The following is a 27,131-nucleotide window of genomic DNA, read 5'->3' as shown; positions in this document are numbered from 1 at the left end:
TGTGCTTTGACTTATGATGCTTTTTATGTGATTATACTTCTGTAGTTGGTTTACACAATGGTAAATTTAATGTCTTACGCAATTTGTTGCATGTGAAAACCTGACAGTCTTTCATTCAAACCCAGTTTGATAGCAGCCCCACTTGAAGTTATGTTCTGCTTCAGAATTTGTCATGAGTTACGAAGAAAATTCGCATTGGCCTATTCAAAAGATGAGTTTTTGAAGTCTGATATTGAATTTTAGTTTGCATCTGCAGTTTGTCAAGCTATGTTGGTCATTGGAACTTGTACTATTCAGTAAGTGTTTTACATGCTAGAGATTTGTTCATATTTCATGAATACATGAAGGAACCTGCATCTGTTGGGTATTGCCATTTTGTTAATGTGGAACTCCTTGACTCTGGAGAACCAGAACAGCAGCACTACCAGAACTAGATAGTGTTAGCAAGAACTGGATGTAATCATTGGAATTATAGTACTGCAAAAACTGTACAATATTTAACCAAGGAAAATTTGCAGGTATTTAGGCTTTGTTTTGTTGTGCAGTGTATAGACTTATGTTCAGTATCCAGTCACTTGCAGGATTAATCCAAACAAATGTTCTGTGCCTGAAGATTGATGAAATAGGTGAAGCTTGTTTTATTTAACTCTTCATGTGTTAATGCTGCTTTATATTGGTATTGTTTGTAGAAATGTTAGAGTTGAAACACAGCAAATGTCATCTCAAACTGAATCACATAGGCACATAACTGGTGCATTTGTCATTACCATCACCTTGGTATTACATTCATATTTCTTCCTTTCTTTATGGGGTGTATTGGAGAGAAAGGTCTTCGAAGTAGCCCTGTGGTTACTTGAAATCTTAAGTCCACCTCAAGACATATTACAAAACACTAGTGATATAGCATGTGTAATAGAGGTGAATAATATATTACTATTTGCACTTAATGGATTTTTTTTTAAGCAAAGAATTTGGTGGTGTGCCACCTCAGATTTTCTGGTTTGACAAACCCCATTTTCTGTTGACTTTGGATACTGTGGGTGAGTCAGAGTAATGCATGATTTGGTCACTCATTTAACACTGCAAAACTTGGTTAATTACAGATTAAAGTGTCAGCTTTTGATTCTATAGTGTGATCTCTTTTGCTCTTTGATTGTGAATATTCTTGTGGCTTTCCTTGGTTGGAGACAGTATTTGAGAAAAGCATAAGTTGCTAGAGTTTCTTGTAAATCTTAACATAATTAAGTGCTGCATGATGTGCTGGTTTTATTTGCATTTGACATGAAGGCTGAGTGTGATCTTAGTTAAGCACTGCAGTGTCAAGAGTATTTAGAAATCCTCAGGTATATGGGTGAAGATAGGTGTATCTGACTGCTTACTGCAAACGTAATTTGACACAGGATTTGTTTTATTCATTTTAAATAGTTTCAAAATTACTTAACCTTTAAGTTTTTAATTTTAAATTTAGTGTGCTGGAGTTAACCTGAATCTTAAATCGCTCAGAATCTACTGTAGAAACAATTTAACTCATGTGCAAAGGGACAGAAGTGATCTGAAAAGATTTGACTTTGTATCCTACAATTTTTGGCAAGGACTACATGTTTGGTAAACTTCTCCACTTAAGATACATTTGTTAAGATGTTCATAAACAGTGCTGCAAGTTTACGAAAGTGAAACCAAATAATCAGTCTGCATTTGAGATTAGCAGTTTAAATTGTCAAAACTTTACAGCAAATTGAACACACTAAAGAATGGTTTCAAAATAATAGTTGCCAATAGGTTAAATATCTCTTCAAGGTTTGTGTGTGTATGACAAATACATTACTTGTAAGACAGTAATTACAGCTTGATTATTTTCGTAGAAATCTTAAAAAGTAAACATTCAGACAATATTAGGCAGCTAACATTACCATGAGGCCACTGGTGACCACAGCAGAGCATTACACATGGCCCCCACCAGCAGCCGCACCATACTCCAGCCTGATAGTGAATCAGCCATCCCTGTGTGGCAGTCCATGTTCTACAGGAAGGGAGTCATAAATAGCAGATAACTGTTTCAACAATGTGTAATGGTACTGTACTGGATATGAGCAGTGTCAGCCCAACAGTGATAAAGAGGTGCAGGAAGAATTTAAAGTATGGTGCTTGATAGAATTGTGATGAAATTCAGAATGGAAGAAACATTAAACCAAAATTTAGTGATTCACAGAGTAATGCAGTATGTTAAGTTAGCTATGCACTTCTAAATTTGTGTTACGTACATAGTTTCCAAACCTTATTTACAGAATTAGCATTGTACAGAAGTAATGTATTTTAGTGTTGTACATTTCATTGTCAAATAAAGTGGATCTTCTTTAAAATTAAATGTCATCACTTGATTCCCTTATTTCCTGTATAATGTAATGGATTACATGGAAGTGAAATTTCATCCTTCCATGTGATTCAGTGAAAAGACTGTATCCAAATCAAGATCTTGGAACGTGTAATATTATGAATAGTACTCTTGCCTCTGCTTCTTTTGTGGAGGGGGGGGGGGGGGGCCAGGGGCATTGAGAAAAATGGACATATACTTCTTAAAAAGCTCTGCACATGAAAATTGCATGTTGATGCTGTCTAATTCAAATTTCATAAACTGATCATATTTGGGTTCTTGTGATGTCTTCTGCATAGTAAGGAGCCTCAGGTAGGTTGTAATCCCTGTCTTAATGTAAAATTTATTTGTATGGGAGGTACCTTTTATCAGAAATTATTGGGAATAAAAATTTGTGAAAAAATATTGCTTGTAAGTTTTTCTGTGTTCAAACTTTGTTGAACTACACAATACTCCAATGCGTGTTAAAAAATGTTGAAATACACAGTACTCCAATGAGTGTACCTGGCAATAAATAGGTGCTGAGAGAAAGTACACCTTACAGAAAACGGCAATTTCATCTGTTGGTATGTCACAGCTCCATCTCCTGCAATTCACTTTCTCCAGCTTGTGTTTAAAGGTCTGCAACAGCTATCTGGTGGCCTAAGTTTTTGCCTAGTTAACATGGTCGTTTCAGGACTTCATACCTTGCAATATATCCTTGATCGAACTCGAATGTTACCACTGCATCATATTGAATTGGGGTGTGTGTGTGTGTGTGTGTGTGTTCCAGATTACACTGTTTGACTCAAGTGTTCTAGATGCAGCTATGAAGATATTTCTGTAGTATTACATACCTTTGAAAGTTCCTTTCAATACCTCCACTATGGCAAAATTGGTACACTTGGTCATGAATAAATTTCTCAACATTTTGCTGCACTTTGATGTATTTGCACTGAAAATGATTTCCTGGAGGGCACAAGCCATGGACATCTTCGAATTTCCCCCACTTATATGCACTTATGTCATTACTGCCTCACACCCATTTGCTTTTGTGCATGACCTACACACTCCAATTCAGTGATACTTGAACTGCTTTGAAAGCTTTTGAATTTGTCTCTCAAATAGTTGCCCTCTGAGGTGGGCAATCCACAAAATTAAATTTTTCTGAGAACTCATGGTCAGTTTGCAGTGTTTTTAAGTGAATAAATAATGGATGATAATACGGCAGAAACAAAAACTCTTAATTTCAACTGGTATAGAGCCCCTTCAGACATCAGGTCAAGGTATTCTTGTTGATAGTATCTGAATTTTATATTTATTGCTTTCTCTAAACAGCATATTCTCAAACTCTTGGTTTCATCAGCATGACGACTCCCAACACTTGGTGAAAAATTGTTTATTAAAAATGCAATGGTAAATGCTTCAGGTAAGCACACCTTTCCCAAAAGATTTTATGCTAGAGAGTGTAACCAAAAGTTTCAAGCCTTGGATCAAAATGTCTTAATTTGAATATTGCTAGTAACTGCAGTATGCATTATACATTTGATGGGAAAGCCAGCATACTGCCAAAATGTCAAATGCTGGGGCTTCAGTCCTAGTGTTGTGCAAATTGTATTTGTACATAGTGCAGTTAGTGACAAAATGTACATTCACAACATTGTAGCTGCTATGAACTACCAGAACAGGATATAATTTTTGATGAGAATACTGTAAGAAAGATTTTACACCAATGAACTGACAGTCAGTATGACATGAAATACTCCATAATATAGTTTACTTACTTGATTAGACTGTCGGAGGTAAAAAAATGAAAGTTGTTAATAACAGTATGGTAAATACATACAGCTCTTGCATTATGCACATTTGAGGCAAGCTCGTTGGTCACAATTCTCATTGAAACATTATTCCATTAATAGTTCTGAGCAGTACTCAAAGGGGGTTCAAAATACACTAGGGAAGTCTTTGGTGCAGCCACATTGAAGGAAAAAAATTGTGCCACTGAGAACTGGAAATTCACAAGCAATTGAGTGTTTAAAAAGTGGTCTCTATGCCTTACGTTTATCTTTGTCTGAAGGTACTGTACTTTAACTGCGATACATTTCACAAATTTTTTGTATGGACAAAAGTATGCAGGTTGCACAATGCTGTCCAGTTTGGCTTCTTGATGGAATTACATGTCTTCAGGAACTAGAGTTGTACAGTTTGTCACCTAGTTGCTCTCCACGAGTTAACCAAAAAAAGGGTTTTTTCTTGTACATTTGGCCACATTACTTGTCTAGGAAGACTTTTTATATCCCCTTTGCCATATTAGCAGATTTGCTAGCAAAAACCTGTGGTACATTTATATTCATATGTGGAGGAAAATGCAGAAATGTTGACTGCTGGCAGCCACAGCAGAAGCTGGCACCATGTTGGTCAGATGGCAAAAAGTCTGGTGATGAAAAGTATCCATCACTTAGCAGTTAATGTTAACCACTAAGAGAAAATGGAAAAGCATTAAAGTGTAGATATCAAATCTTTCCATTAATAATACAGGGAATCCAAAATGAATGGGACAAAGTATATTACTGTGACTTTTCCAGATGTTTAACACATTTCATGGAAATGAACAAAGAGTTTATTAGGTCTAAAACAAAGATTTCCTAATTTTTAGAGATGGCTTTGAATATTTCAAACAAAAGGTGGGCATTTTTAGTGACAGCCAAGTGTGAAGCTTTGTTTTCTCATTGAACTGCACAACAGGATGCATTTTACACTATTTGATGTAAGTTGAAGTACAAGGGTTTTCTAACACACTGCATGATTAATGTATCTTTCAAAGTGAATTTAATTATACGCTAGTTTGCAGCAACTACTGGGGATGGTAATTGTACCGAACATAATTTTGCTCTATTTTGGTCTTATTCACTAAAAGTAAATGTTTGGCTCCCAATAAGGTGCAAGCAGTCACTGATCTACATGCCCTTCTGTTGTCACATTGGAAATATATAAATGTTTTGCCGTAAGTATGTGGAATGTTACTCCACATCTACTAATTATTATTTACTACAATTAGAAGCCAAACCTCTGTGTGACCAGACCAATGACCACATTAAGTCAGAAGTCAAAGCTATCATAATGTGTTGACTGCCACGTAGTCACAGCAGGCAGCTATACTGCACCACCAGCAGCCTCATGGCAGTCGACACGTGTGCGCTGTGTAACTGATCCATTTGTGAGAAAGTAGTGATAATTTCTCTAGCTTCTTGGACACGCATTATCTTCTATGCCTGGTAATAATAATAATAATAAATCACCAGCAATAAGATCACAAACCTGTAACAGTATTTTATGATGGATACAAAAGGACATGATTTATGAACGGATGAAGCAAATTGTTTTTGTGTGACATTTATTTTCCATGCCATGTCTGTTCCAAAAACTAATTTCCCCTTGGTTCTGCAAAGAGTTTAATTTTCACACAATGGCCTCACATCTGCCATCACTGAAGCAAACTGAATACCCATCCTCCATTTTATCTATAGTCAGGGCGTCATCTGCTATGTGCCCCCCCCGTGAAATTGAAATTGACTTTGATTATCATCAAATAACTCGTGGTTGATGCAGACACAACTGCAAGATGACTCTTGACTTTTTTTTGTCCCGCTATGATAACTTCTTGCTGCTCACAAAGTAAATCCATGCAAAATGAGCAGATACGACCATGAAGAAGATATGGTAAACTTCATAATGCATCATGGTTAGCTAATGGAAATGGTGCTTTTGTTGTATATAAAAGGAGTATGATTATTAATTTACAGCTTTATTGTATGCTACAAATGACTTGGAGAGTATTACTGACCAAATTTTTGAAAGTTCACTTTCTGAGCCCCAGTTGTGCATTTCAACTTTTTCTGTAAGTGTTGTGGAAAGTTAAGACACCTGATTTATTTCTGTTGCACATGTATTTCTTTTCAAAGTGATTTGAGCAGATGTAGCTCATTGTAGTTTTAAAGAGTTTCTTCAGTTTCACATTTCCTGCCCACCTCTACATTAGCTTCTGTTATTTCAATTCTTACAACTGAATGCTAAACATTCTTTAGGCAGCCTTGATGTATATTTTGCTAAACAAATTGCAAAGAAAAATTAAATGATTCAACAAATAAAGCAGTTCACTTTCCACATAGACAAATAATAGACTGGCTTCTCTCAAAAAGTTCTGACCACTGTCAATAGGGATGCCGAGTTAATCTTGGTTGCTACAGGGAGCGCTGTAACTCATTTGCTAGTCATTCTCTGAAATTTAAACTTGTTGGTAGTGTCTCTTCCAGTGAGAAATAAGGCATAGTAATTGATATCACAGGTGGCATTGTTCAGTATGTGTAAATAAGACTAGAGCCAGCTTCTTAATTTTATGTTCTTATGAACTCAGTTTCAGGATGTGGGACTGTCACATGGTGAGATATGGTTACTTACCTTCCCTCCCAGGCTTTAGCCATCTATGACTGGTTAGTTCAGTTCTCACATGCCTAATTCAAATTAAAGCAGTCACAATGAAAATTATAAAAATATATATTTTAATTAATTGTCCTCTGTATCTACAGTAAAATTTCAGTCTACAAAGTCCTTTAAATTTCAAATTTTGCACCATATAATTCTTGCAACTCCTCTGCGTCTGAAAGAATATCACTTTATATGTGCAAGTACAGCAGATCTCCTGTCAGTATTTTGGAAGAGTGCTCGTATCAACTTTTTCACTTCTGCTGGTGCAAAGTAATGAGCTAATGGACCTTTCCCATCACACCATCTAGCTTCTATACCCTTCAAGTTCTCTCCCAGGACAATAGCAAGTTCTTGAAAACGCAGCCACAGCTTCACATACCTAACAACTTCCTTTGGGTCCTGTCCAAAGAAGAGAGAGCACAATACACAATATTAGAAATTTTAAAATACTGCTAATTCATCATTACAATTGCAACTGCCTAAACAAATTTTACTCATAAGGCACAATGAAGTGAATATTATAGCAATATTAAAAAAAATAATCAGCAGCATTTGATTTGGCATGAGGGCAGCGCTCTTATGTATTGGAAAAGTAACTTATTTGGAAATATGATATAGATAACACTTGGTTTTTATTTTCTGGAATCTGTATTATTCTGCTCTCCAAAAAATTAATCCAAAATGGTGACAAAGGGCTATGGGCATACTGCACCTCAGTAGTTCCACAACATTCGACAGCTCTTTCAGATTACACAATTTACATGGCCAAACTATACCAAGGTGTGGATAATGTTAGCTTTTCGCTAACGTAGTAGGGCTATCCAGGAAGTACGCTCCATTTGGTTGTAAGCACTGGGATTGTAAAAGCAAGGTAAATAGATTTTTTAAACTCAACCTTTGTATTACTTCTCTATGTGATAACCATTCTGATTTATGCATTTCACATCACTTCAGAAATTTACAAATTCCCTCTGCATATAATTCTGCCACCTAAGAGCTTGTACCCAATGAGCAAAGAACTTAAATCTGCAGGAAGTTGTCTTACATTGTTAAACACCATTTTCATCAATTTTCTATATCTGATTGTTTTTGAGTACAGTGGACAGCTACTTCTGTAAACACAGTGAACAGTTCTCGTACTGATGTGCAACACCTTACCTCATAACATTTGTTTTATACACAGAAATTCTGAAATGTGTGTCAAAAAGCTTTACGATGTTTTGCCGGTAAAGGGAGAGTTACAGAATGGAGTTACAGAATGTCTTTCACATTCGGCAAGATTTTTCAGTCACAATGCTTGCTTTGAAAGGTTACTGTTGGTGAAAGAGAAGAAATGTGGCTTTCTTGTTATTTCAGTTCTAAGCACATTGATCTAGTGAGTCTTCCAGTCCCTCCACTACTTTCCCACACACAATGAAAAGGTGGTTACTTCCTCACATCATTAACATTCAGGCACAGATTGTAGTTTGACAACTGTCTGCTATAGAACATTAACTGATAGTATTTGAAGAGTTGAACAGTGAAGTATAAAGGTTACTCTTGACCTGACTGTTCTGTGATATGTAATTACTTCCTTTCTGTGGCAAGGAAGTTACACTCAGGTTGCATGGTACTATTTTGTTAAGCTTAAACATCAATAAGTGCAATTACCAGATGATAAATATTTCTGTACTCAAAAAGAGTTCTGTCTTTGTACTTTCTTGTTCCATGTACCTCGGAAATTTACTTAAACAGTTACAGATAACAAAATAATTTATCCTGTGAGAAACTTTCAGATACTCTATAATGAAGACATTATATATTACAGAAAAACGAAATAAAGAGCCATTCTGGCCAGTTAAGGAATTGTGCAGCTGAAGATCCTTTATCAAAAATATCTTTACAATATTTCATTGTTTATAAGTACGAGGGTAATCCCAAAAGTAAGGTCTCCTATTTTTTTATAAGTACATAGACCTGTTTATTTCTACAGTGGTTTACACCAGTTTACAGTTTGAACATTTAGCTACTTTTTGACATAATCACCATTTCTGTTGATGCATTTTTGTAGACGCTGTGGCAGTTTTTGTATGCCCATGTCATACCAGCTCACCACCATGCTGTTTAGAAAGTTATGAACCTCTTCTTTCACCTCGTCATCGGAGCTCAATCGCTGGGACCACAATTAATGCTGACAGGTACTGTGAGACTCTGAAAAAACTCGAATGGGCTCTTCAGAACTGGAGAAGAGGAATGTTGAGCAAGAGCGTACACATTCTCCATGACAACGCTCGCCCATACATCGCTTGGCAAACAGTTGCTGTCCTGCAACAGTTTCAGTGGAAAATAGTCACCCACCCACCCTATAGTCCTGACTTGGCGCCCAGTGACTATCACCTGTTCCCTAAGATAAAAGAACATTTGGCCGGAAAGCGATTCAGCTCCGACGACGAGGTGAAAGAAGAGGTTCATAACTTTCCGAACAGCATGGCAGTGAGCTGGTATGACGTGGGCATACAAAAACTGCCACAACATGTACAAAAATGCATCGACAGAAATGGTGATTATGTCGAAAAATAGCTAAATGTTCAAGCTGTAAACGGATGTAAACCATTGTAAAAATAAACAGGTCTATGTACTTATAAAAAAAATAGGAGACCTTACTTTTGGGATTACCCTCATATTAATGAGGAGGGCATAAACAAAACTGAAATTCGGGAGAGAAATGCCATTTTATTGATCCAAAATTTATGAACAGCAAAATGCAGTATTAGCCAATTCTGACTTATTTCATTCTCACGCTGTCAGTCATCATGTGCTGGTGCACAGTGTATGCTCCCTTAGCAGATTATGGGAACTACCTGAAAGCACTCCTTGTTTCTCAAGTACTGACAGACTAAGCAGCATAACAAACAACATCAAATTTATTATGCTGATGGTAATTGGAAATGTGCTGTTGCCTGTTTGAGAATGACATGAAATGGGAACTGATCACAGTGGATTTCCAAATAAAGAGATAATCAATAGTGGGAAAATGATAAACGATCTATCAGATGAAGGTGTATCCTATTTGTTTAGGAAGATGTGTTTCTGAAATAAATTCAGAATATTACATGTTACACTCAAGAAATATTACATTTTCTGGGGGTCTGGTGCAAGCTGGAATGTGATTTTCATCAGTCATTTTATTGGCTACCAATTGGATCTGCCACCCACCGCAGAGCCGGTGGTGAAACATCACTAAGTGTGTTGCACTCAATGTGTTAAATGGATGTAAATGTTAATTCTGGATTAAAAGTTTGTTGAAGAATTGATGTCCAAATCTTTGACATACACAAGCAGAAAAGTAATGGAGAATTCAGAAAATCAGTAGGTTATATCTGTGACCTGCAAGTATGAATGAATGGAGGTATTCGAAACAAAAGCTGAGAAGCTGTCACATAATTTAGCCAAGTGTTCAGTAGATGATATACAGTCACAGAAGACACATCAGCATACTAGGACACATATTTAACAAGATACATTTGCTACTTATATCTAATGCAGAGATACATTTTTATGATAATGGAAATTCCAGGATGGAAATGATAAAGGATAACCCTATTGTTAAGGGTGCGTTGGCTTTACATTTTACTGTTGAACATTTTATTTGCTTAATGTATGTGGAGTTACATTTTTCAGTACCTATTATTGAGAGTTTTTTTTTCACAATTCATTCTGTTATCAGTTATGTTTAACTACTTGTTATGTGCACATAAGTGATGCATAATGAGAATAGCTTGAAATATCAAGAGATGAACACTAAAAATCATGCACCACAGATACTCACCTCATATAAACTAAACAAAAAAACTATAATGACTTATGACAACACTGCTTTAACATGTTTAGGAGAAGATTCCTGAAATGACTTTCAGACTATTTCCTTACCATTCCAATCTAGAATAGTGTGTGGAAGACATGAACATCTGAATCTTTATGCGCAAGTTCCAATTTCTCTTAATTTATATTTGGCATTCAAAGGAGAAAGTTGGCGATTGTAATTTTGTGAAAATATTGCACGGCAACAAGAACGCCTTTGTCAGTGCAACTTGCTTATCATACCTTTGACCCTCCCTCTCATCCATTTTATGATAATACAACATAAGCTGCCATTCTTTGAACTTTTTCGGTGTCCTCCATCGACCCTACCTGGTAAAAACAAATGCAGTGTAGGCAATCTTTTTAGTAGGTTTGTTGCATCTTGTGCCTTCTAACATTTCTGCCAATACAACACAGTCATTGGTTCACCTTTCTCACATTTTCTGTGTGATGGTTCAAATTTAAATTGTTTGTAATTTTAATCCCAATGTATTTATCAGTATCACTGATCTTTAAATTTTACTCATACAAATAGTCGGTCCAACTCATGTGGTGATTCATTTTGATTTTCTTATACCTTTACTAGACGGTAAACGACAGCATTGTGAGCAAATACCTAAGACCATTGCTCAGGTTGTCTCCTAAATTTTTTACACACTTACTTTAAGAACGGTGGAGGGGAAGGTTATAACACTTCCTTGGTAAAACCATACATTGACTTGTTTCTCCATTTATGGGACACAGTGAATGAGTAAGCGAATGTCAATCATCTGTAGGTGAATAGTTGCCTACCCTCATTTGTTTAAAGGCACATTATCTGGTTTCACATTTTACTGTTGAAAATTTTATCCACTTTTGTATATGACACTACATGTTTCAGTATACGAACAAAAAAGTAGATTTTAAAAAAATGGCCAGACATTTTAATTATTTACATTTCATTCTGTCATAAATTAAGTTTAATCATTTGTTATGTGCACATATGTGATACCCCATTAGAGTAATGTTCATCAGAAATTTTTGAAGTATTAGAGGTGATCATGGAAACTAAAGCACTTGAGATTCTCAGCTCACATAAATATAAAGTAATAAAATAACATTGGAAATATCTCAGGAAACTACTAAAGTTTGACTATGATAATTACCTTTTGACATTCATCATTGTTTGCTCCATTCACACCCACTTCTCTGTTGTAAATCTTCTGCAATCTTTTTCACATTGAGAAGTACAATTTTTTTCTGAATACATTGAATGTTGGAGTTATTCCATAGAACTTCTCAGTACTGGAAATATAACTTCCAGGTGTAGAAGCAGACCTATTGTAACATATTTCAGATTTCTTTTTTGCAGTATGGTTTTACATAGTAGTAAGTTCACAAATGTTACCATAGCTTAGGTAGAATTTTCTTGTTCTTGGGATGAGTGGAAGGCTTTCTATGCAGGCCACCTATCTGATGGTGGATGCTCTTCTTTGTTGGCTCATAACCAATGATATAGGTGAATTTTCCCAAATCGGAAACATTGCTTTTGGCACAGCTTCCCAATGCTTGCTGGGTACTTTTGTGTTTTCCTATGTCTCAAGAGACCACTTCATAATAGTGCAGTGTGAAGTCCTGCCAAAAGGCAGTACAATGCAGATTAAAGGTAAGTGGTCAACGAGGGGCAGAACCGTCAATGCTAGTATGTTACGTTCCAGTTTATTCTTGCTATTTGATATAAGAGCAGGAAAGAATCCGAATACAGTTTCCAAGTGGACAACTGCTGAATGAACGTCACTGAGTGCAGCTCTTCATTTCATGAACCTGTTGAAGCTTCATGCACTCTTGAAAGACTTTTATAGGTGGTTATGCTGCAGGATTGGTAGAAAGCAGCTTTTGTTCTGGCAAGGTTTTTATCTTTACTGCCTAAATTTTCATAAATTTAGCACACTGATGACTCAGAAAATTATAAACACCTGCCTAATAGTGTATTGGTTCACCTTTGGAATGCATTAAAGCAGAGGTTGTGCATGGAATGGATTAGATATGTCCTTGGTAGGTTTCAGGAGATATGTGCCACTAGATGCATATACACAGGTCACATAGCTCTCATAAATTGTGTGTTGGTGGTTTGTAGGCACAGAACTGGCACTTAATAGTGTCTTAGATGTGTTCCATCACATTCCGATCAAAGTGAATTTGGTGGCTGAGACATTAACATGACTACACTTTCATGCCCCTCAAACCATTACAGCAGATAACAGACTTGTGACCCAGGCAGTAATTTTGCTGGAAGTTGCCACTGACACAGATATAGGTAACAAGTGCGAAGGGATGCAGGTGTCCACAGTAAAGTTTGTGTACTCCATAGCTGTCATGGTGCCTCTGATGATTACCCAAGATCCTGTGGAAGACCAGGTGAATGCATTCAAACCGCAATAGGAGTACTGCCCTCACCACCCTGCATCTGTAGGAGGTGCATGTTTCGACCAGCCATTAGCCTTGACGGCCTACCTAGACACAACCATAAACTTGTTATAACCAGAAACATGAGTCTTCAACCAGGAGACACGTTTCCATTGATCCACAGTCCAATCTCTATCCCATCTCCACTGCAGTCTTAATGACACTGGAACAGGGTAACAGCCACCAGCTTTCCCATTTCTGAGATGCTTGTTCCCAGGCACTGGGCCACAATAATCTGCCCTTTGCCAAAATTGCTTTTGTCAATCAAATTCTCCATTTATGGTCCCTGTTGTCACTACAATGATTCTCCTTTCATTTCTGCTCCACCTATGTACTTACTGCTTCACATGCTCGCAACATCACCAAGTGGCAGTAAATCTTGCTGTGGGCAATGGTAATAATGCTTTGGCTCATCAGTGTGTGTTTTGCACTTCCTCAACTCATACCATCTACAGTGGTGTAAAGTATCTATTTTGGATAGGTGACTGAATACAAATTTTCATATAATTCCTCTGCTGTTGGAGGATGGTCTTGAGACTAATCCAAAACGGCCATGTAGAAGGTGGATTGAATACATTGAAACAATTACAAACCACATGGCTGGATGCAAAAAACACAAGGTAGAACAAAGTACAACATTAATACACATGCTGTGAGGTATGCACACTGCCACAAGTGTTCAATGTACGTCTGAAACTGGTGGAATGGAACTGATCTGCTAGTACAAACCATAATAGATAAGTGATGAGAGGAGGGACTATAGGTTAATTAACCCTACAGTGATGGAAAGTGCCAGAGTCTCAAACATAGTACAGCCAGGCAAGGAGAGTGGCAAGGTGTACAGTCCACTGATATCCTAGATTATGTTAGTGAGAGAGGTGTCACCCAAGGTGAAAACTGCACGGTGGTGGCTGTAGTCGACACAGTAAGTAAAACAAAAAACATCTCTGAAATTGGTCTCCATGGCTGATGAATGGAATATCAGTTGTCTGAGCTTCTTAGACATTGCCTAACCCACTTTGAAAATAACTGTTATGTGATATTAATACATGATAAGGCAGTCGGACAGTGAGTGAGTGAGAGTAATTTTTTTACTCGAAATGGATAGGATTCTTAGAGTTGACTTCTTGTGTTGCAAAAATCAATTTGGGGTAAACTATTCCTATAAGTTATTATTTTTATTTAGTTTTTGATGGTACTGGGCGAACACAAAAATATGCGGTTTGGAACTTTAATAGCGGCAACTATTTATTTACAGTTCGTACAAAGTAGATATATGTTTCAAAGTTTTACTGACCTTCAAAGTAGTCACCAGCATTGTGTATAACCCGCCGCCAGCAATGTGGAAGTCGTAGGATACTCTTTAGCAGTGCCAGTTGTGTTGACAGTTCGAGTGGCGCGGTCTATTGCCACACGAATTTGTAGCATTTCTGAAGCGAATGCCGTGAAGTGTTTCCTTCAGTTTAGAAATCGAGTTGAACTTAACGAGGGCTTAAGTCAGGGGAGTGGTGCAGTAGGTGGTATAGCACTTAGCAGCCCCATCAGTCAAATAAATCAGTAACAACTTGCACTATATGTGCTTGAGCATTGTCCTGAAAAATGATGGTCAGGACCTGCAGAATGTGTCATCACTTCTGTCTCTATGCTGTTCGTTTTTGGAACACAACCTACGACTTTGAAGGTCAGAGAAACTTTGAAACCTGTATCTATTTTGTACAAGCTGTAAATAAATAGTTGCCACTATTAAAGCTCCAACCCTCATATATGCCATTCTGGTACAGTAACAATGGTTGCGGTGGTCTTCAGCCCAAAAACTGTTTTGATGCAATGTTCTGCCATTGTCACAGAGATGATCTTCTGAGTCCTTTGTAGTCTCTTACAGAATTACAAAGTCATCTTCAAACCTTAATGTTTTTATTTTTTTCCCTGGACTTTTAATTCCTTTCCAAATTTTTCCTTAGTTTCCTTGACTGCCTGCTCAATGTATAGATTAAATAACTTGGGTGATAAGCTAGTCTCCCTTCTCAACTACTGCCTCCCTTTCCTCTTACAATTGCAGTCTGGTTTGCGTACAAGTTGTAAATAACCTATTGTTCCCCCATTTTCTCCTTGCCAAAGAATGTATTCCAGTTAACACTGTCAAAACTTTAAGATCGGCAAGTGCTTAATGTTGTTTCGTGTTATCCAACCTATCCTCTAAAGACAAATCATTGTGTCAGTATTGCCTTGCCTTGCCCCTACATTTCTCAGGAACTCAAACACTGATCTTCCCTCATTTCAGTTTCTCCTAGACTTTCCTTCTGTAAATGGTGTATGTTTTGCACCCATAAACTGGTGGTTCAGCAATATTCACACATGGCAGCACTAGCCCCCAAAAAAGTCAGGATTATTACATTCTGAAGGCATTTCCCTACAGTAAGAATATCCATGGAATGAGCATCAGATGTGGAGAACATGATTTGCCAGTGCTGTAACTAACAAATACATGTGTAAAAGAGTGTTATTAAAGTTGTCATCTTCACACAAAATGTAAACAAACTGTTACTGAAGACATGTAGCAGTCCTGGTTTGAAGTTGGTGATATGCACAGAATACTATGCTCACTCCGTAAATGTTCCAATATATGGGTCTTGCTCCTGTCTCATTTATGTTGTGTACCAGGCAGAATAGTTTTAAAAAATCTCCCAAGAATCTGAATAATTCTGAGGGAATGTCTTTTACTTCAGGTGCCTTGTTTCAATTTGCATTTTTCAGTGTTATGTCAAGTTCATCTTGGAGTAAGCCTATCATATCTTCCATCTACCATCATCAAATTCAAATTCCTCTTCCCATTCCATAAAGTGTCTTTCTTTCCTTTTGTACAGTCCTTCAATATGTTCCTTCAACATTTCAGCCTTCCCTTCTTCGCTTAGAACTGGCTTACCATCTGAGCTCTTCATATTCATACAGCTGTTGCTCTTTCCTCAAAAGATCATTAATTTTCCTGTATATTACATCCATTTTCCAACAGTTACACAGGCTTCTGTGGCTTCTTAGCCATTCCTGCCAAGCCATTTCACATTTTCTGTCAATCTCATTTTTTAGACACCTAGTCCCTTTTGTCTGTTCATTTGCTTTATTCTTGTATTTTCTCCTTTTGTCAATTAATATCTTGTGTGATACTCAAAAATTTCTACTGAATCTTGTCTATTTACAGGGTTGCCACAAGTTTCCCCAAGTGAAATTCCCTGATTTCCAGACAAGTTTTAGCATTTTTCCCTGACAAATTTTGAGATCTCAAGGATAAGTAAATACATAATTTGAAAAAAAAGGTAAGGACTTTTATATTTCTAAATGTGTGAACAAAATCTCAAGTACTAACATCAAAATCTTTTGTCATGAACTGTTTTTAGATGGAGAAAGCAAGCCAAATTGGTATACATGTTTCATTAAGACCACTGAAATTATTTCAATAAAACAAAACACATGTGGTGACAAAAATAAGCATTTTGTTAGAGTCACAAGGCAGATTTAAGATACCTTCACTGCTTCCAGAAATAACCTCAGAAAAAATTAGGCCTCTTGAAAGAAATGTATACGGTAGAGAAGAGTTGTGTAAACCAACACTACAGGTGACAGGTAATAAGATGTTGGTTCTACTCTGTTATACCTATTATTCTACATGTATTGTGTGATTTTTATTTCAAGAAATACACGAGTACATAGCGTACAAACTGCCAGTGACTGCCACAATTTTCTTCTTCTTACTGTCCACTGAGCGAGGTGGTGCAGTGGTTTGCACACTGGACTCTCATTCGGGAGGACGACGGTTCAATACCGTCTCCAGCCATCCTGATTTAGGTTTTCCATGATTTCCCTAAATCGTTTCAGGCAAATGCCGGGATGGTTCCTTTGAAAGGGCACGGCCGATTTCCACCCCAATCCTTCCCTAACCCAAGCTTGCGCTCCGTCTCTAATGACCTCGTTGTCGACGGGACGTTAAACACTAACCACCAACCATCTTACTGTCCATATTTTCTAATAGATAAACTACTTTCAAAGTGGTAAAATTTACTAGATTAAATAACATGTCTGTAAAATGCCACACTATACAATTTACTTTTGGTGAGACCATGAAAATCCGCCGCATTATGCCACATGCAGACAGACCTGGCCTTCAGGCCAGATCCATTGGAGATACCCACAGAAATGGCCTGCGGTTTTGGCCCATCACAGACGTCCACTCATGTGGGTAGCTATTCATGTGTCACAGACACCATGTTGATGAAATGAGACTGCGGTTATCACTCACACAATAGATAACTTGCACAAATACTCTGAGAGTCAATACTAATGAGGATAGGTAGCAACTCACCGTAAAGGTGATCACTGAGCCACAGACAGGCACATAGGAAAAACAATCACAAGCTCACAACTAAACTTTTGACTATTGCCTTCCTCAGAGAACGAGAGTGCACACACAATCACTCACACACAACTCATGCACAAATACTCGTCGTCTCCGGCTGCTGCGTCAACAATCTCTGAGAATCAGATCCAAACAAATCACTCCTCATGCCTCCCTGCATCAGCAGCTGCTAGGCGAGCAGCAAGTACTGCCTGCAAGCTGAGGGGAGGGATGGGAAGGGGAGAAGCAGTAAGAATGAGAGAGTAGGGAAGTAGTGTACGTACTCAGCCGTGCCCAACGAACGATGTCAGTAAACAAACAATTTCATTGTATTGAGACAAAAAACAAGATTTTCCCAATGGTTTGTTTTTTTTTTCCCCAAATTTCCCTGATATGTTTGAAATTCTCTGACATTCTCTGATTTTCCAGAACTTGTGGCAATCCCGATTTTTCCTCTGTTGCCTTCACTCTTTTCAGCTCTGGAAGCTACTTCTCCTTCTTCTATAGTATTCATTACTCCTATTACAGTCAGCTGTTTTCTAGTAGTCTTTTTGAAACTATCAACAGTTACAGGCTTTTTCAATTTATTCAGGTCCCATCTCCTTTCCATCGTACCTTTCTGCAATGTCTTCAGTTTTAATTTCCAGTTCATAATCAGTTGTTATGGTCAGTGTCTGCATTTGCTCCTGCAAATGTTTTTCAGTTGAAAAACTGGTTTCAAAATCACTCTTACGGTATACTACTATATAAGACAAGACAATGTTTAATGTTGTTACCAAATCTCACAAAAAGTTAATGACCAATTTACTTCAAATTTTTACACAATGCTCTAATAAACACTCTTATGAACATAGACTATATATTTTCAATAAATATACACACACTAAAGGAAAACAATGATGCACCATGAAGGAGTTGTGCAAAGTAGCCACAAACTGACATACATACAGGCGTCAATGGAAAGTGTAAAACTGTAAACTTTGGTGATCTGTGTAAGAATGTGTGACACTACAGTGCAATTTCACCATGCACCTGGTGATGATAGTAAGCACAGGACACGTTGATTCTAGGGCATAAAGTCTTCATGAATTTCATTCTGTGTACTCAGTTGGACAGTAACTATACCTCAAAGACAGGTGCATGAACAGTATACGCACATGTCAGCATTTGAGAGGGTGTAGTACGGCTTAAAGAAGCCTGCTGGAGTAATTGGCAAACCACTCGACATTTGAATATGAGCGGTGCCACTATTCATTGATGCTGGCTGGAATGGGCGAGCCATGGCTGAACACAGCCTCAAGAAGAAAGCAGTCATCCTAGAGACATGACAGTTGACAACCGGGCAATCATGAGAGAGACAGTCAGGGCCCTAGATTCATCATTATCATTGATCTGACATGCAACTGGTGCCTCAGTGATCATAGGGCCATTAATAGGTGGCTCACAGAAAGGGGGCTGAATTCATGGAGCCCCTTGCGTTGAATACCATTGATCTTTGTACACCAACAAGTCCATTTGCAGTAGTGTTGGGCACATCTGGCCTGGAATTTCATTGACTGGAGTAGAACTGTCTTCAGTGATGAGACCTGCTTTGAACTGATGACCAATGAAGATATGCCTGGAGACAATCTGGAAAGTCGTGGGATATCAATCTGACTGCCACCTGCCATATGGCCTGACAACCAGGTGTGATAGCCTGGGGTGCCATTTCAATTTCCTGGCAGGACCCATTTTGTTGTCATCCACAGCACCCTTACAGCATAGCAGTACATTGTCGATATTCTATGTCCCGTTTTGTTGCCCATCCTGGGCTAACATTTCTGCAAGATAATGGCTGCCTGCACGTGTTTGACAAACCCTACCTTGGCCAGCAGGATCACCTGATCGGTACCCCAATCAAGAACAATTAGGCAGGGCCCTCCAACCAGCTTGGCACAATATCCCTCAGGAGGGCATCCAACAACTCTATTGATCAATGTCAAGCAGAATAACTGCTTGCTCAATTTGTGAAGCTCTCACTCTTGAATAAACCATCCAATTTTTCTGAAATCGTAATAACTGTTTTGTCTGTATATGTACATCACATCTGTAGATTACTGTTACAATTGGGTAATTTCTTTGTGATGTTGATTTTTTGTTTTGTTTTAGATCATATGTACGAGGGCTAATCAGAAAGTAGGGAATGTTTTGGCATTAAAAAAAGTGCAAGCTTCTTCATCTCTCCAACCTACATCCTTCTGAATCTGCTTAGTGTATTCATCTCCTGGTCTCACTCTATGATTTTTATCCTCCACGCTGCCCTCCAGTACTAAATTGGTGATCCCTTGACGCCTCAGAATATGCCCTACCAACCGATTCCTCTTCTAGTCAAGTTGTGCCACAAATTTCTCTTCTCTCCAATTCTATTCAATACCTCCTCATTAGTTATGTGATCTACCCATCTAATCTTCAGCCTTCTTCAAAACTCTTAAAACGCTCAGAGCATGTTTTAACATGCCAGATTGGACCATTGTGAGTTGACCAAACTGTACTGTCCCTGTTTGGTTTTATTTTGCAGAGGACTATTGTAACAATATAAGACTTACCTTTCAGCTTTAATATTTCCATATGTGTTTTAATTCACACACTGTATTATAATTGATGTACAAGACTACGTAACTGCTGAAATTGTGCAAGGCACAATAAACTAGTTAGGTATGTGTTGGTTGTGTTTAAAATGGGAGAAGATGCAATAAATCTCATTAAGTATGTATTCAGGCAGTGGGAGTAAAAAATTTTATGATTCATTACTAACCAAAACAGAAGCAGAGCAGACTTCATGAAAGGCACCCAGTGGAATAATGTTCAATTCCAAGGAGGACCACAATCAAAAAAGAATCATTTTTGCCACCTTGCTCAACTATTGCAGTCTTCTTGGTAGCTAGTACCTAAATGCACTATGAATACTAAATGATACAAGTGGGTACTCAGTGCTCACGGCCTGACAAACATCAGTGAGAGCATTAAGGAAATAATATTCAGGATCTCGAGGTTTGTTTATCCTGAACTCTTATTTCATCTGTTTGTTGCAAAACATACATGAAGTTCTGGCTGTGAATAGAGTTATTACATCTAAAGAGATGGTGAAAGATGTGTGATGCTAATTTATCCTTTCACCAGTCACATACTAACAAAACAGGATGAAGGAATATTAGCTTTTCATATTGTTTCCTCAAATGGTCTACTTAGGTCATGAGGCCTTTTAAGTACCAAAATCCACCACCATCTGGCTCACTGGTTCCTGAGAATGCCGTAGTTACGTGAGTCAATATCTGGGCAGAAAACATGATATGTAGGATTTCTATAGCCTGTTGAGCCTTCTGGAGGAATGAAAGAGGTTAACATTCCACAGAGATGAAAATGTAAGCACACAAACATAACTAGAATTCTGCCTCACCAGACAGACTTCTCAATTGAATATCAGAACTGATCTGAAAATGTAGCATCTATTTTGGCAAAATTTGCATTTGAATTTTTTTTTGTGTGCATATGGTTAGATTTACAGATTTAAAAGGTTGTCGTGCTATGTAACTAAAGACAAAGTATGAATGCTTTGAAACTGACTGTTGAAAATAGAAGTGGTAAATGACTGAAATGTTTGCTTTTGCAATAACGTCAACAGTTTTTTCTGAAATGATCTTAGCTTGTTTTCTTATTTTGGATCTATTTAAGCTTTAAACAAATGATTGCTCTTATTGAGAAGCAGAAGTTTTTCTCTGATGTGAACAGAGTGCTGCTCTGGTTTGTTTCTCGACATTGTTGTTCGGTTCCCACCCAATTCAATAATTACAAAATTTGTAGAATATTGATGTTTACTTTTTGTAAGCATTCACAGCTGTGCAAACCATACTTGACAACATTACAGGCAGAACCAACAATGTATTTACACATTGATGTAAAATTGGGGGAGGATTTGCAAGGTAGAGGAAGACTTTCGTAACGCTCAAAATACATTGAGACAAACCCCCCCCCCCCCCCCCTCCTGCCGGTCTCTCCTGGTCACTATAATGCTGTGTGCGGACACTATAAACTGGCTGTTGGCTATGAGCGTAAGCAAACCGAATTATGACTGCCAGAGAGAGAGAGAGGAGTTGTGCAAGTGAACAAGCCCCACTTCCTTATTGCAGGACAGCCTGCCTGCACCAGTGTTGTGTGACTCTGCAAAAGCAGAACTGCCACATGGTTGAAGAGACTGCCAATCCCATCTGATGTTGTGAGAGTCATAACTGAGCTCCTTGATGGAACAGGAATAGTAACTACACTCATTTCAAAATAGGGAAAGAAAACAAAGAGCAACCAACAACACAAAGTTTTCATTAATTGTTATTGTGCAATTAGTTGTTGAGGTTGGTAGTGTCATAAATTAGGTAGTTCATGTCTGATCTCTACCATTATTTGATACATTCCATACTTCAAAACACCTACCACATAGAACTGCCATGTTAAAGTTTCTGCATTATATCAACTCTTGAATTTTAGCTAGCAGACAAATGTTTGTATTTATGTGTTCTAAGATGCTAGGTCCTACAGCTTGTAGTGCCCCCAGAATTTTACGAAAGTCTGGAGACACTTGTGTTCCAGCTGTTTCGAACACGTGTTATTTTAAGGCAGGGCGTAAGGATGAGCATGATGGGATACTGCACCAATTTATTGTTTGTGCAGGCAAAACTGGAAGAGAGAATTCGTCGGCGCTAGCAAGTGTTCAGCGCGACCTGCCAAGAATAATCAAATACATCCCGGAAGCTCCGTGGCCAGCTGCAAAGAGTAATGTAGCTTTGCACTGTTGAAAAACAAATGGAGTGACTCAAGATAGTGAGTGGCTTACGTCATAAAGTTTAGATTTTTTTTTGTACAAAGTGGAAATAAATATTTTCTGGTGCATTGAATGATATTCCAAGAGTAGCATATTTTTTAAATAAGAAGAGAGAGTGAAAATTTCCCCTTCCTAGCAGTGAAATCTACAGAGAAGCATCTGGTGCAAGCAGAAGACATCGGCGCTGCAAGAAAGCAGAACCAGCATTCTTCAACAAGTAAGTCCACGAAAATGCTTAACATTACACCGGGCCACCGCAAGCTAAGTCCTACATCGCATAATTTTTTTTTTTTTGAGTCATCAGTCTTCTGACTAGTTTGATTCAGCCCACCACGAATTCCTCTCCTGTGCCAACCTCTTCATCTCAGAGTAGCACTTGCAGCCTATGTCGTCAATTATTTGCTGGATGTATTCCAATCTGTCTTCCTCTACAGTTTTTGTCCTCTACATCTCCCTCTAGTACCCTGGAAGTCATTCCCTGATGTCATAACAGATGTCCTATCATCCTTCCCTTTTCCTTGACAGTGTTTTCCACACATTCCTTTCCTCTCCAATTTTGCGCAGAACCTCCTCATTCCTTACCTTATGAGTCCACCTAATTTTCAACATTTGTCTGTAGCACCAAATGTCAAATGCTTCAATTCTGTTCTGCTCTGGCTTTCCCACAGTCCATGTTTCACTATTATACAATGATGTGTTCGAAAAGAACATTCTCAGAATTTTTTTTCCTCTTCTCAACTTCATCTACTTTGTGACCATCAATCCTGAAGTTAAGTTTCTCACTGTCTTCATTCCTGCTACTTCTCATTACTTTCATCTTTCTTTGATTTACTCTCAATCCACATTCTGTACCCATTAGACTGTTCATTCCATTCAGCAGATTATGTAATTCTTCTTCACTTTCACTCATGACAGCAGTGTCATCAGTGAATCATATCATTGATATAATTTCACCTTGAATTTTAATTCCACTCCTGATTTCCATCATTGCTTCTTTGATGTCCAGACTGAACAAAGGGCTGAAAGACAACATCCCTGTCTTAAACCCTTTTTAATCAGAGCACTTCCTTCTTGGTTTTCCACTCTTATTGTTCCCTCTTGGCTCTTTTACATATTGTACATTACTAGTCTCTTCTTATAGCTTACCCATATGTTTCTCAGTATTTCGAACCTCTAGCACCATTTTACATTGTTGAATGCTTTTTGCAGGTCGACAAATCCTATGAATGTGTCTTGCTTTCATCATCATCAACCACAACGTTAGAACAGGCTCTCTGGTGCCTTTACCTTTCCTAAAGCCAAACTGATTTTCACCTAACACTTCCTCAATTGCACTATGCAGTGTATATTTTATACAGACCAGTCTACTGCCCACAATTGGCTTGACACAAGAGCATCGAGTGCACTGAAACATTGTTGCGTTTGTGTACTTTTGTTTTGCAAACACATTTTTACACACATTATCTTTCCAAACTGGGCTTCACCATGCGATGTGTGCAATACCAGCAACAGAAAATTGGCCCAATTTTTTTTTATATTTACTGTAGAAAATAAAGTTATGTCAAACTATCTTTGATACAGTAGTTCACCTGGATACAATTTGCTATGGAATCGTTGTTTGTTGTTGTTGTGGTCTTCAGTCCTGAGACTGGTTTGATGCAGCTCTCCATGCTACTCTATCCTGTGCAAGCTTCTTCATCTCTCAGTACTTACTGCAACCTACATCCTTCTGAAACTGCTTAATGTATTGATCTCTTGGTCTCCCTCTATGATTTTTACCCTCCACGCTGCCCTCCAATGCTAAATTTGTGATCCCTTGATGCCTCAGAACATGTCCTACCAACCGGTCCCTTCTTCTTGTTAAGTTGTGCCACAAACTCCTCTTCTCCCCAATTCTATTCAACACCTCCTCATTAGTTATGTGATCTACCCATCTAATCTTCAGCATTCTTCTGTAGCACCACATTTCGAAAGCTTCTATTCTCTTCTTGTCCAAACTATTTATCGTCCATGTTTCACTTCCATACATGGCTACACTCCATACAAATACTTTCAGAAACGACTTCCTGACAGAATGAGATTTTCACTCTGCAGCGGAGTGTGCGCTGATATGAAACTTTCTGGCAGATTAAAACTGTGTGCCCGACCGAGACTCGAACCCGAGTTCGAGTCTCGGTCGGGCACACAGTTTTAATCTGCCAGAAAGACTTCCTGACACTTAAATCCATACTCGATGTTAACAAATTTCTTTTCTCCAGAAACGCTTTCCTCGCCATTGCCAGTCGACATTTTATATCCTCTCTACTTCAACCATCATCAGTTATTTTGCTCCCCAAATAGCAAAACACCTTTACTGCTTTAAGTGTCTCATTTCCTAATCTAATTCCCTCAGCATCACCCGACTTAATTCGATTACATTCCAGTATCCTCGTTTTGCTTTTGTTGATGTTCATCTTATACACTCCTTTCAAGACACTGTCCATTCCGTTCAACTGCTCTTCCAAGTCCTTCGCTGTCTCTGACAGAATTACAATGTCATCGGTGAACCTCAAAGTTTTTATTTCTTCTCCATGGATTTTAATACCTACTCCGAATTTTTCTTTTGTTTCCTTTACTGCTTGCTCAATATACAGATTGAATAACATCGGGGAGAGGCTACAACCCTGTCTCACTCCCTTCCCAACTGCTGCTTCCCTTTCATGCCCCTCGATTCTTGTAACTGCCATCTGGTTTCTGCACAAATTGTAAATAGCCTTTCGCTCCCTGCATTTTACCCCTGCCATCTTTACAATTTGAAAGAGAGTATTCCAGTCAACATTGTCAAAAGCTTTCTCTAAGTCTACAAAAGCAAGAAACGTAGGTTTGCCTTTCCTTAATCTTTCTTCTAAGGTAAGTCGTAGGGTCCGTATTGCCTCACGGGTTCCAATATTTCTACAGAATCCAAACTGATCTTCCCCAAGGTTGGCTTCTACTAGTTTTTCCATTCGTCTGTAAAGAATTCGCGTTAGTATTTTGCAGCTGTGGCTTATTAAACTGAGGTAATTTTCACATCTGTCAACACCTGTTTTCTTTGAGATTGGAATTATTATATTCTTCTTGAAGTCTGAGGGTATTTTGCCAGTCTCCATACATCTTGCTCACCAGATGGTAGAGTTTTGTCACGACTGGTTCTCCCAAGGCCGTCAGTAGTTCTAAAGGAATGTTGTCTACTCCCGGGGCCTTTTTCGACTCAGGTCTTTCAGTGCTCTGTCAAACTCTTCACGCAGTATTGCATCTCCGATTTCATCTTCATCTACATTCTCTTCCATTTCTAGAATATTGTCCTCAAGTATGTCGCCCTTGTATAGACCTTCTATATACTCCTTCCACCTTTCTGCTTTCCCTTCTTTACTTAGAACTGGGTTTCCATCTGAGCTCTTGATATTCATACAAGTGGTTCTCTTTTCTCCAAACGTCTCTCTAATTTTCCTGTGGGCAGTATCTATCTTACCCCTAATGAGATAAGCCTCTACATACTTACATTTGTCCTATAGCCATCCCTGCTTAGCCATTTTGCACTTCCTGTCACCATCCCTGCTTAGCCATTTTACACTTCCTGTCAATCTCATTTTTGAGACGTTTGTATTCCTTTTTGCCTGCTTCATTTACTGCATTTTTATATTTTCTCCTTTCATCAATTAAATTCCATATTTCTTCTGTTACCCTTGGATTTCTACTAGCCCTCGTCTTTTTACCTACTTGATCCTCTGCTGCCTTCACTACTTCATCCCTCAGAGCTACCCATTCTTCTTCTACTGTATTCCCCCCCCCTCCCCCCCCCCCAGCCCCATTTCTGTCAATTGTTCCATTATGCTCTCCCTGAAACTCTGTACAACCTCTGGTTTTATCAGTTTGTCCAGGTCCCATCTCCTTAAATTCCCACCTTTTTGCAGTTTCTTCAGTTTTAATCTACAGTTCATAACCAATAGATTGTGGTCAGAGTCCACATCTGCCCCTGGAAATGTCTTACAATTTAATACCTGGATCCTAAATCTCTGTCTTACTATTATATAATCTATCTGATACCTTCTAGTATTTCCAGGTTTCTTCCATGTATACAACCTTCTTTCATGATTCTTAAACCAAATGTTAACTATGATTAAGTAATGCTCTGTGCAAAATTCTACCAGACGGCTTCCTCTCTCATTTCTTTCCCCCAATCCATATTCACCTACTATGTTTCCTTCTCTCCCTTTTCCTACTCTCGAATTCCAGTCACCCATAACTATTAAATTTTCGTCTCCCTTCACTACCTGAATCGTACGTATTAGATAATTTTGCATTTTTAGGCAAAATTTGCATCTATATTCTCATATATCACAAATGTGAATTTTTGAGCTCCTTCAGTACCAGACAGAAGGAAACCATTACATTTAATGGATGTTGAATTAGTAGCAAGTGTACCCACAGCCATCTGTTACATGATCTTGCAACTATTTTCTCATTTATTGACACGAACTTGAAGTCCTCCTCTTCCAGCTCAGTTCTTGTGTGCACTCTTGAATCCCATCCTGTGTTAGTTTTGGTCCGTATCACATGAGAAAGTCCACTGCCTTGTGCATTGCCTGGACCCCAAGTGACTTTTTGCTTTTGGATAATGGATGAAAATCAGTTCCATGGTAAAATTAGCAATGGTTTCGAACACCAGTGATTTTGTAACAGCAAAAGAACCTGTGCAACTTGTGTGACATGAGGAGCTGCCTCCAGATGACAAGTGGCAGGTCCCCAATTTC

General features: G+C 38.3%; 1 protein-coding gene across 1 annotated transcript in view; it reads right to left on the bottom strand.

The window, feature by feature from the left end:
• Nucleotides 1–6,886: 6,886 nt before the first annotated feature.
• The window catches only part of LOC124619781 (centromere/kinetochore protein zw10 homolog), a 202,720-nt gene continuing 182,475 nt past the window's right edge, over nucleotides 6,887–27,131 (bottom strand). Inside the window, exon 10 of the mRNA XM_047146367.1 lies at nucleotides 6,887–7,234. Within this exon, the coding sequence (XP_047002323.1) occupies nucleotides 7,019–7,234 (216 nt within the window). The 3' untranslated portion in view covers nucleotides 6,887–7,018. The remainder of the gene's footprint in view (nucleotides 7,235–27,131) is intronic.

Source organism: Schistocerca americana, chromosome 6, assembly GCF_021461395.2.
Source record: "Schistocerca americana isolate TAMUIC-IGC-003095 chromosome 6, iqSchAmer2.1, whole genome shotgun sequence".
NCBI classification, from domain to species: Eukaryota; Metazoa; Arthropoda; class Insecta; order Orthoptera; family Acrididae; genus Schistocerca; species Schistocerca americana.
The sequence above is the reverse complement of the archived record's forward strand: the minus strand, read 5'-3'. Positions and strand labels throughout refer to the sequence as shown.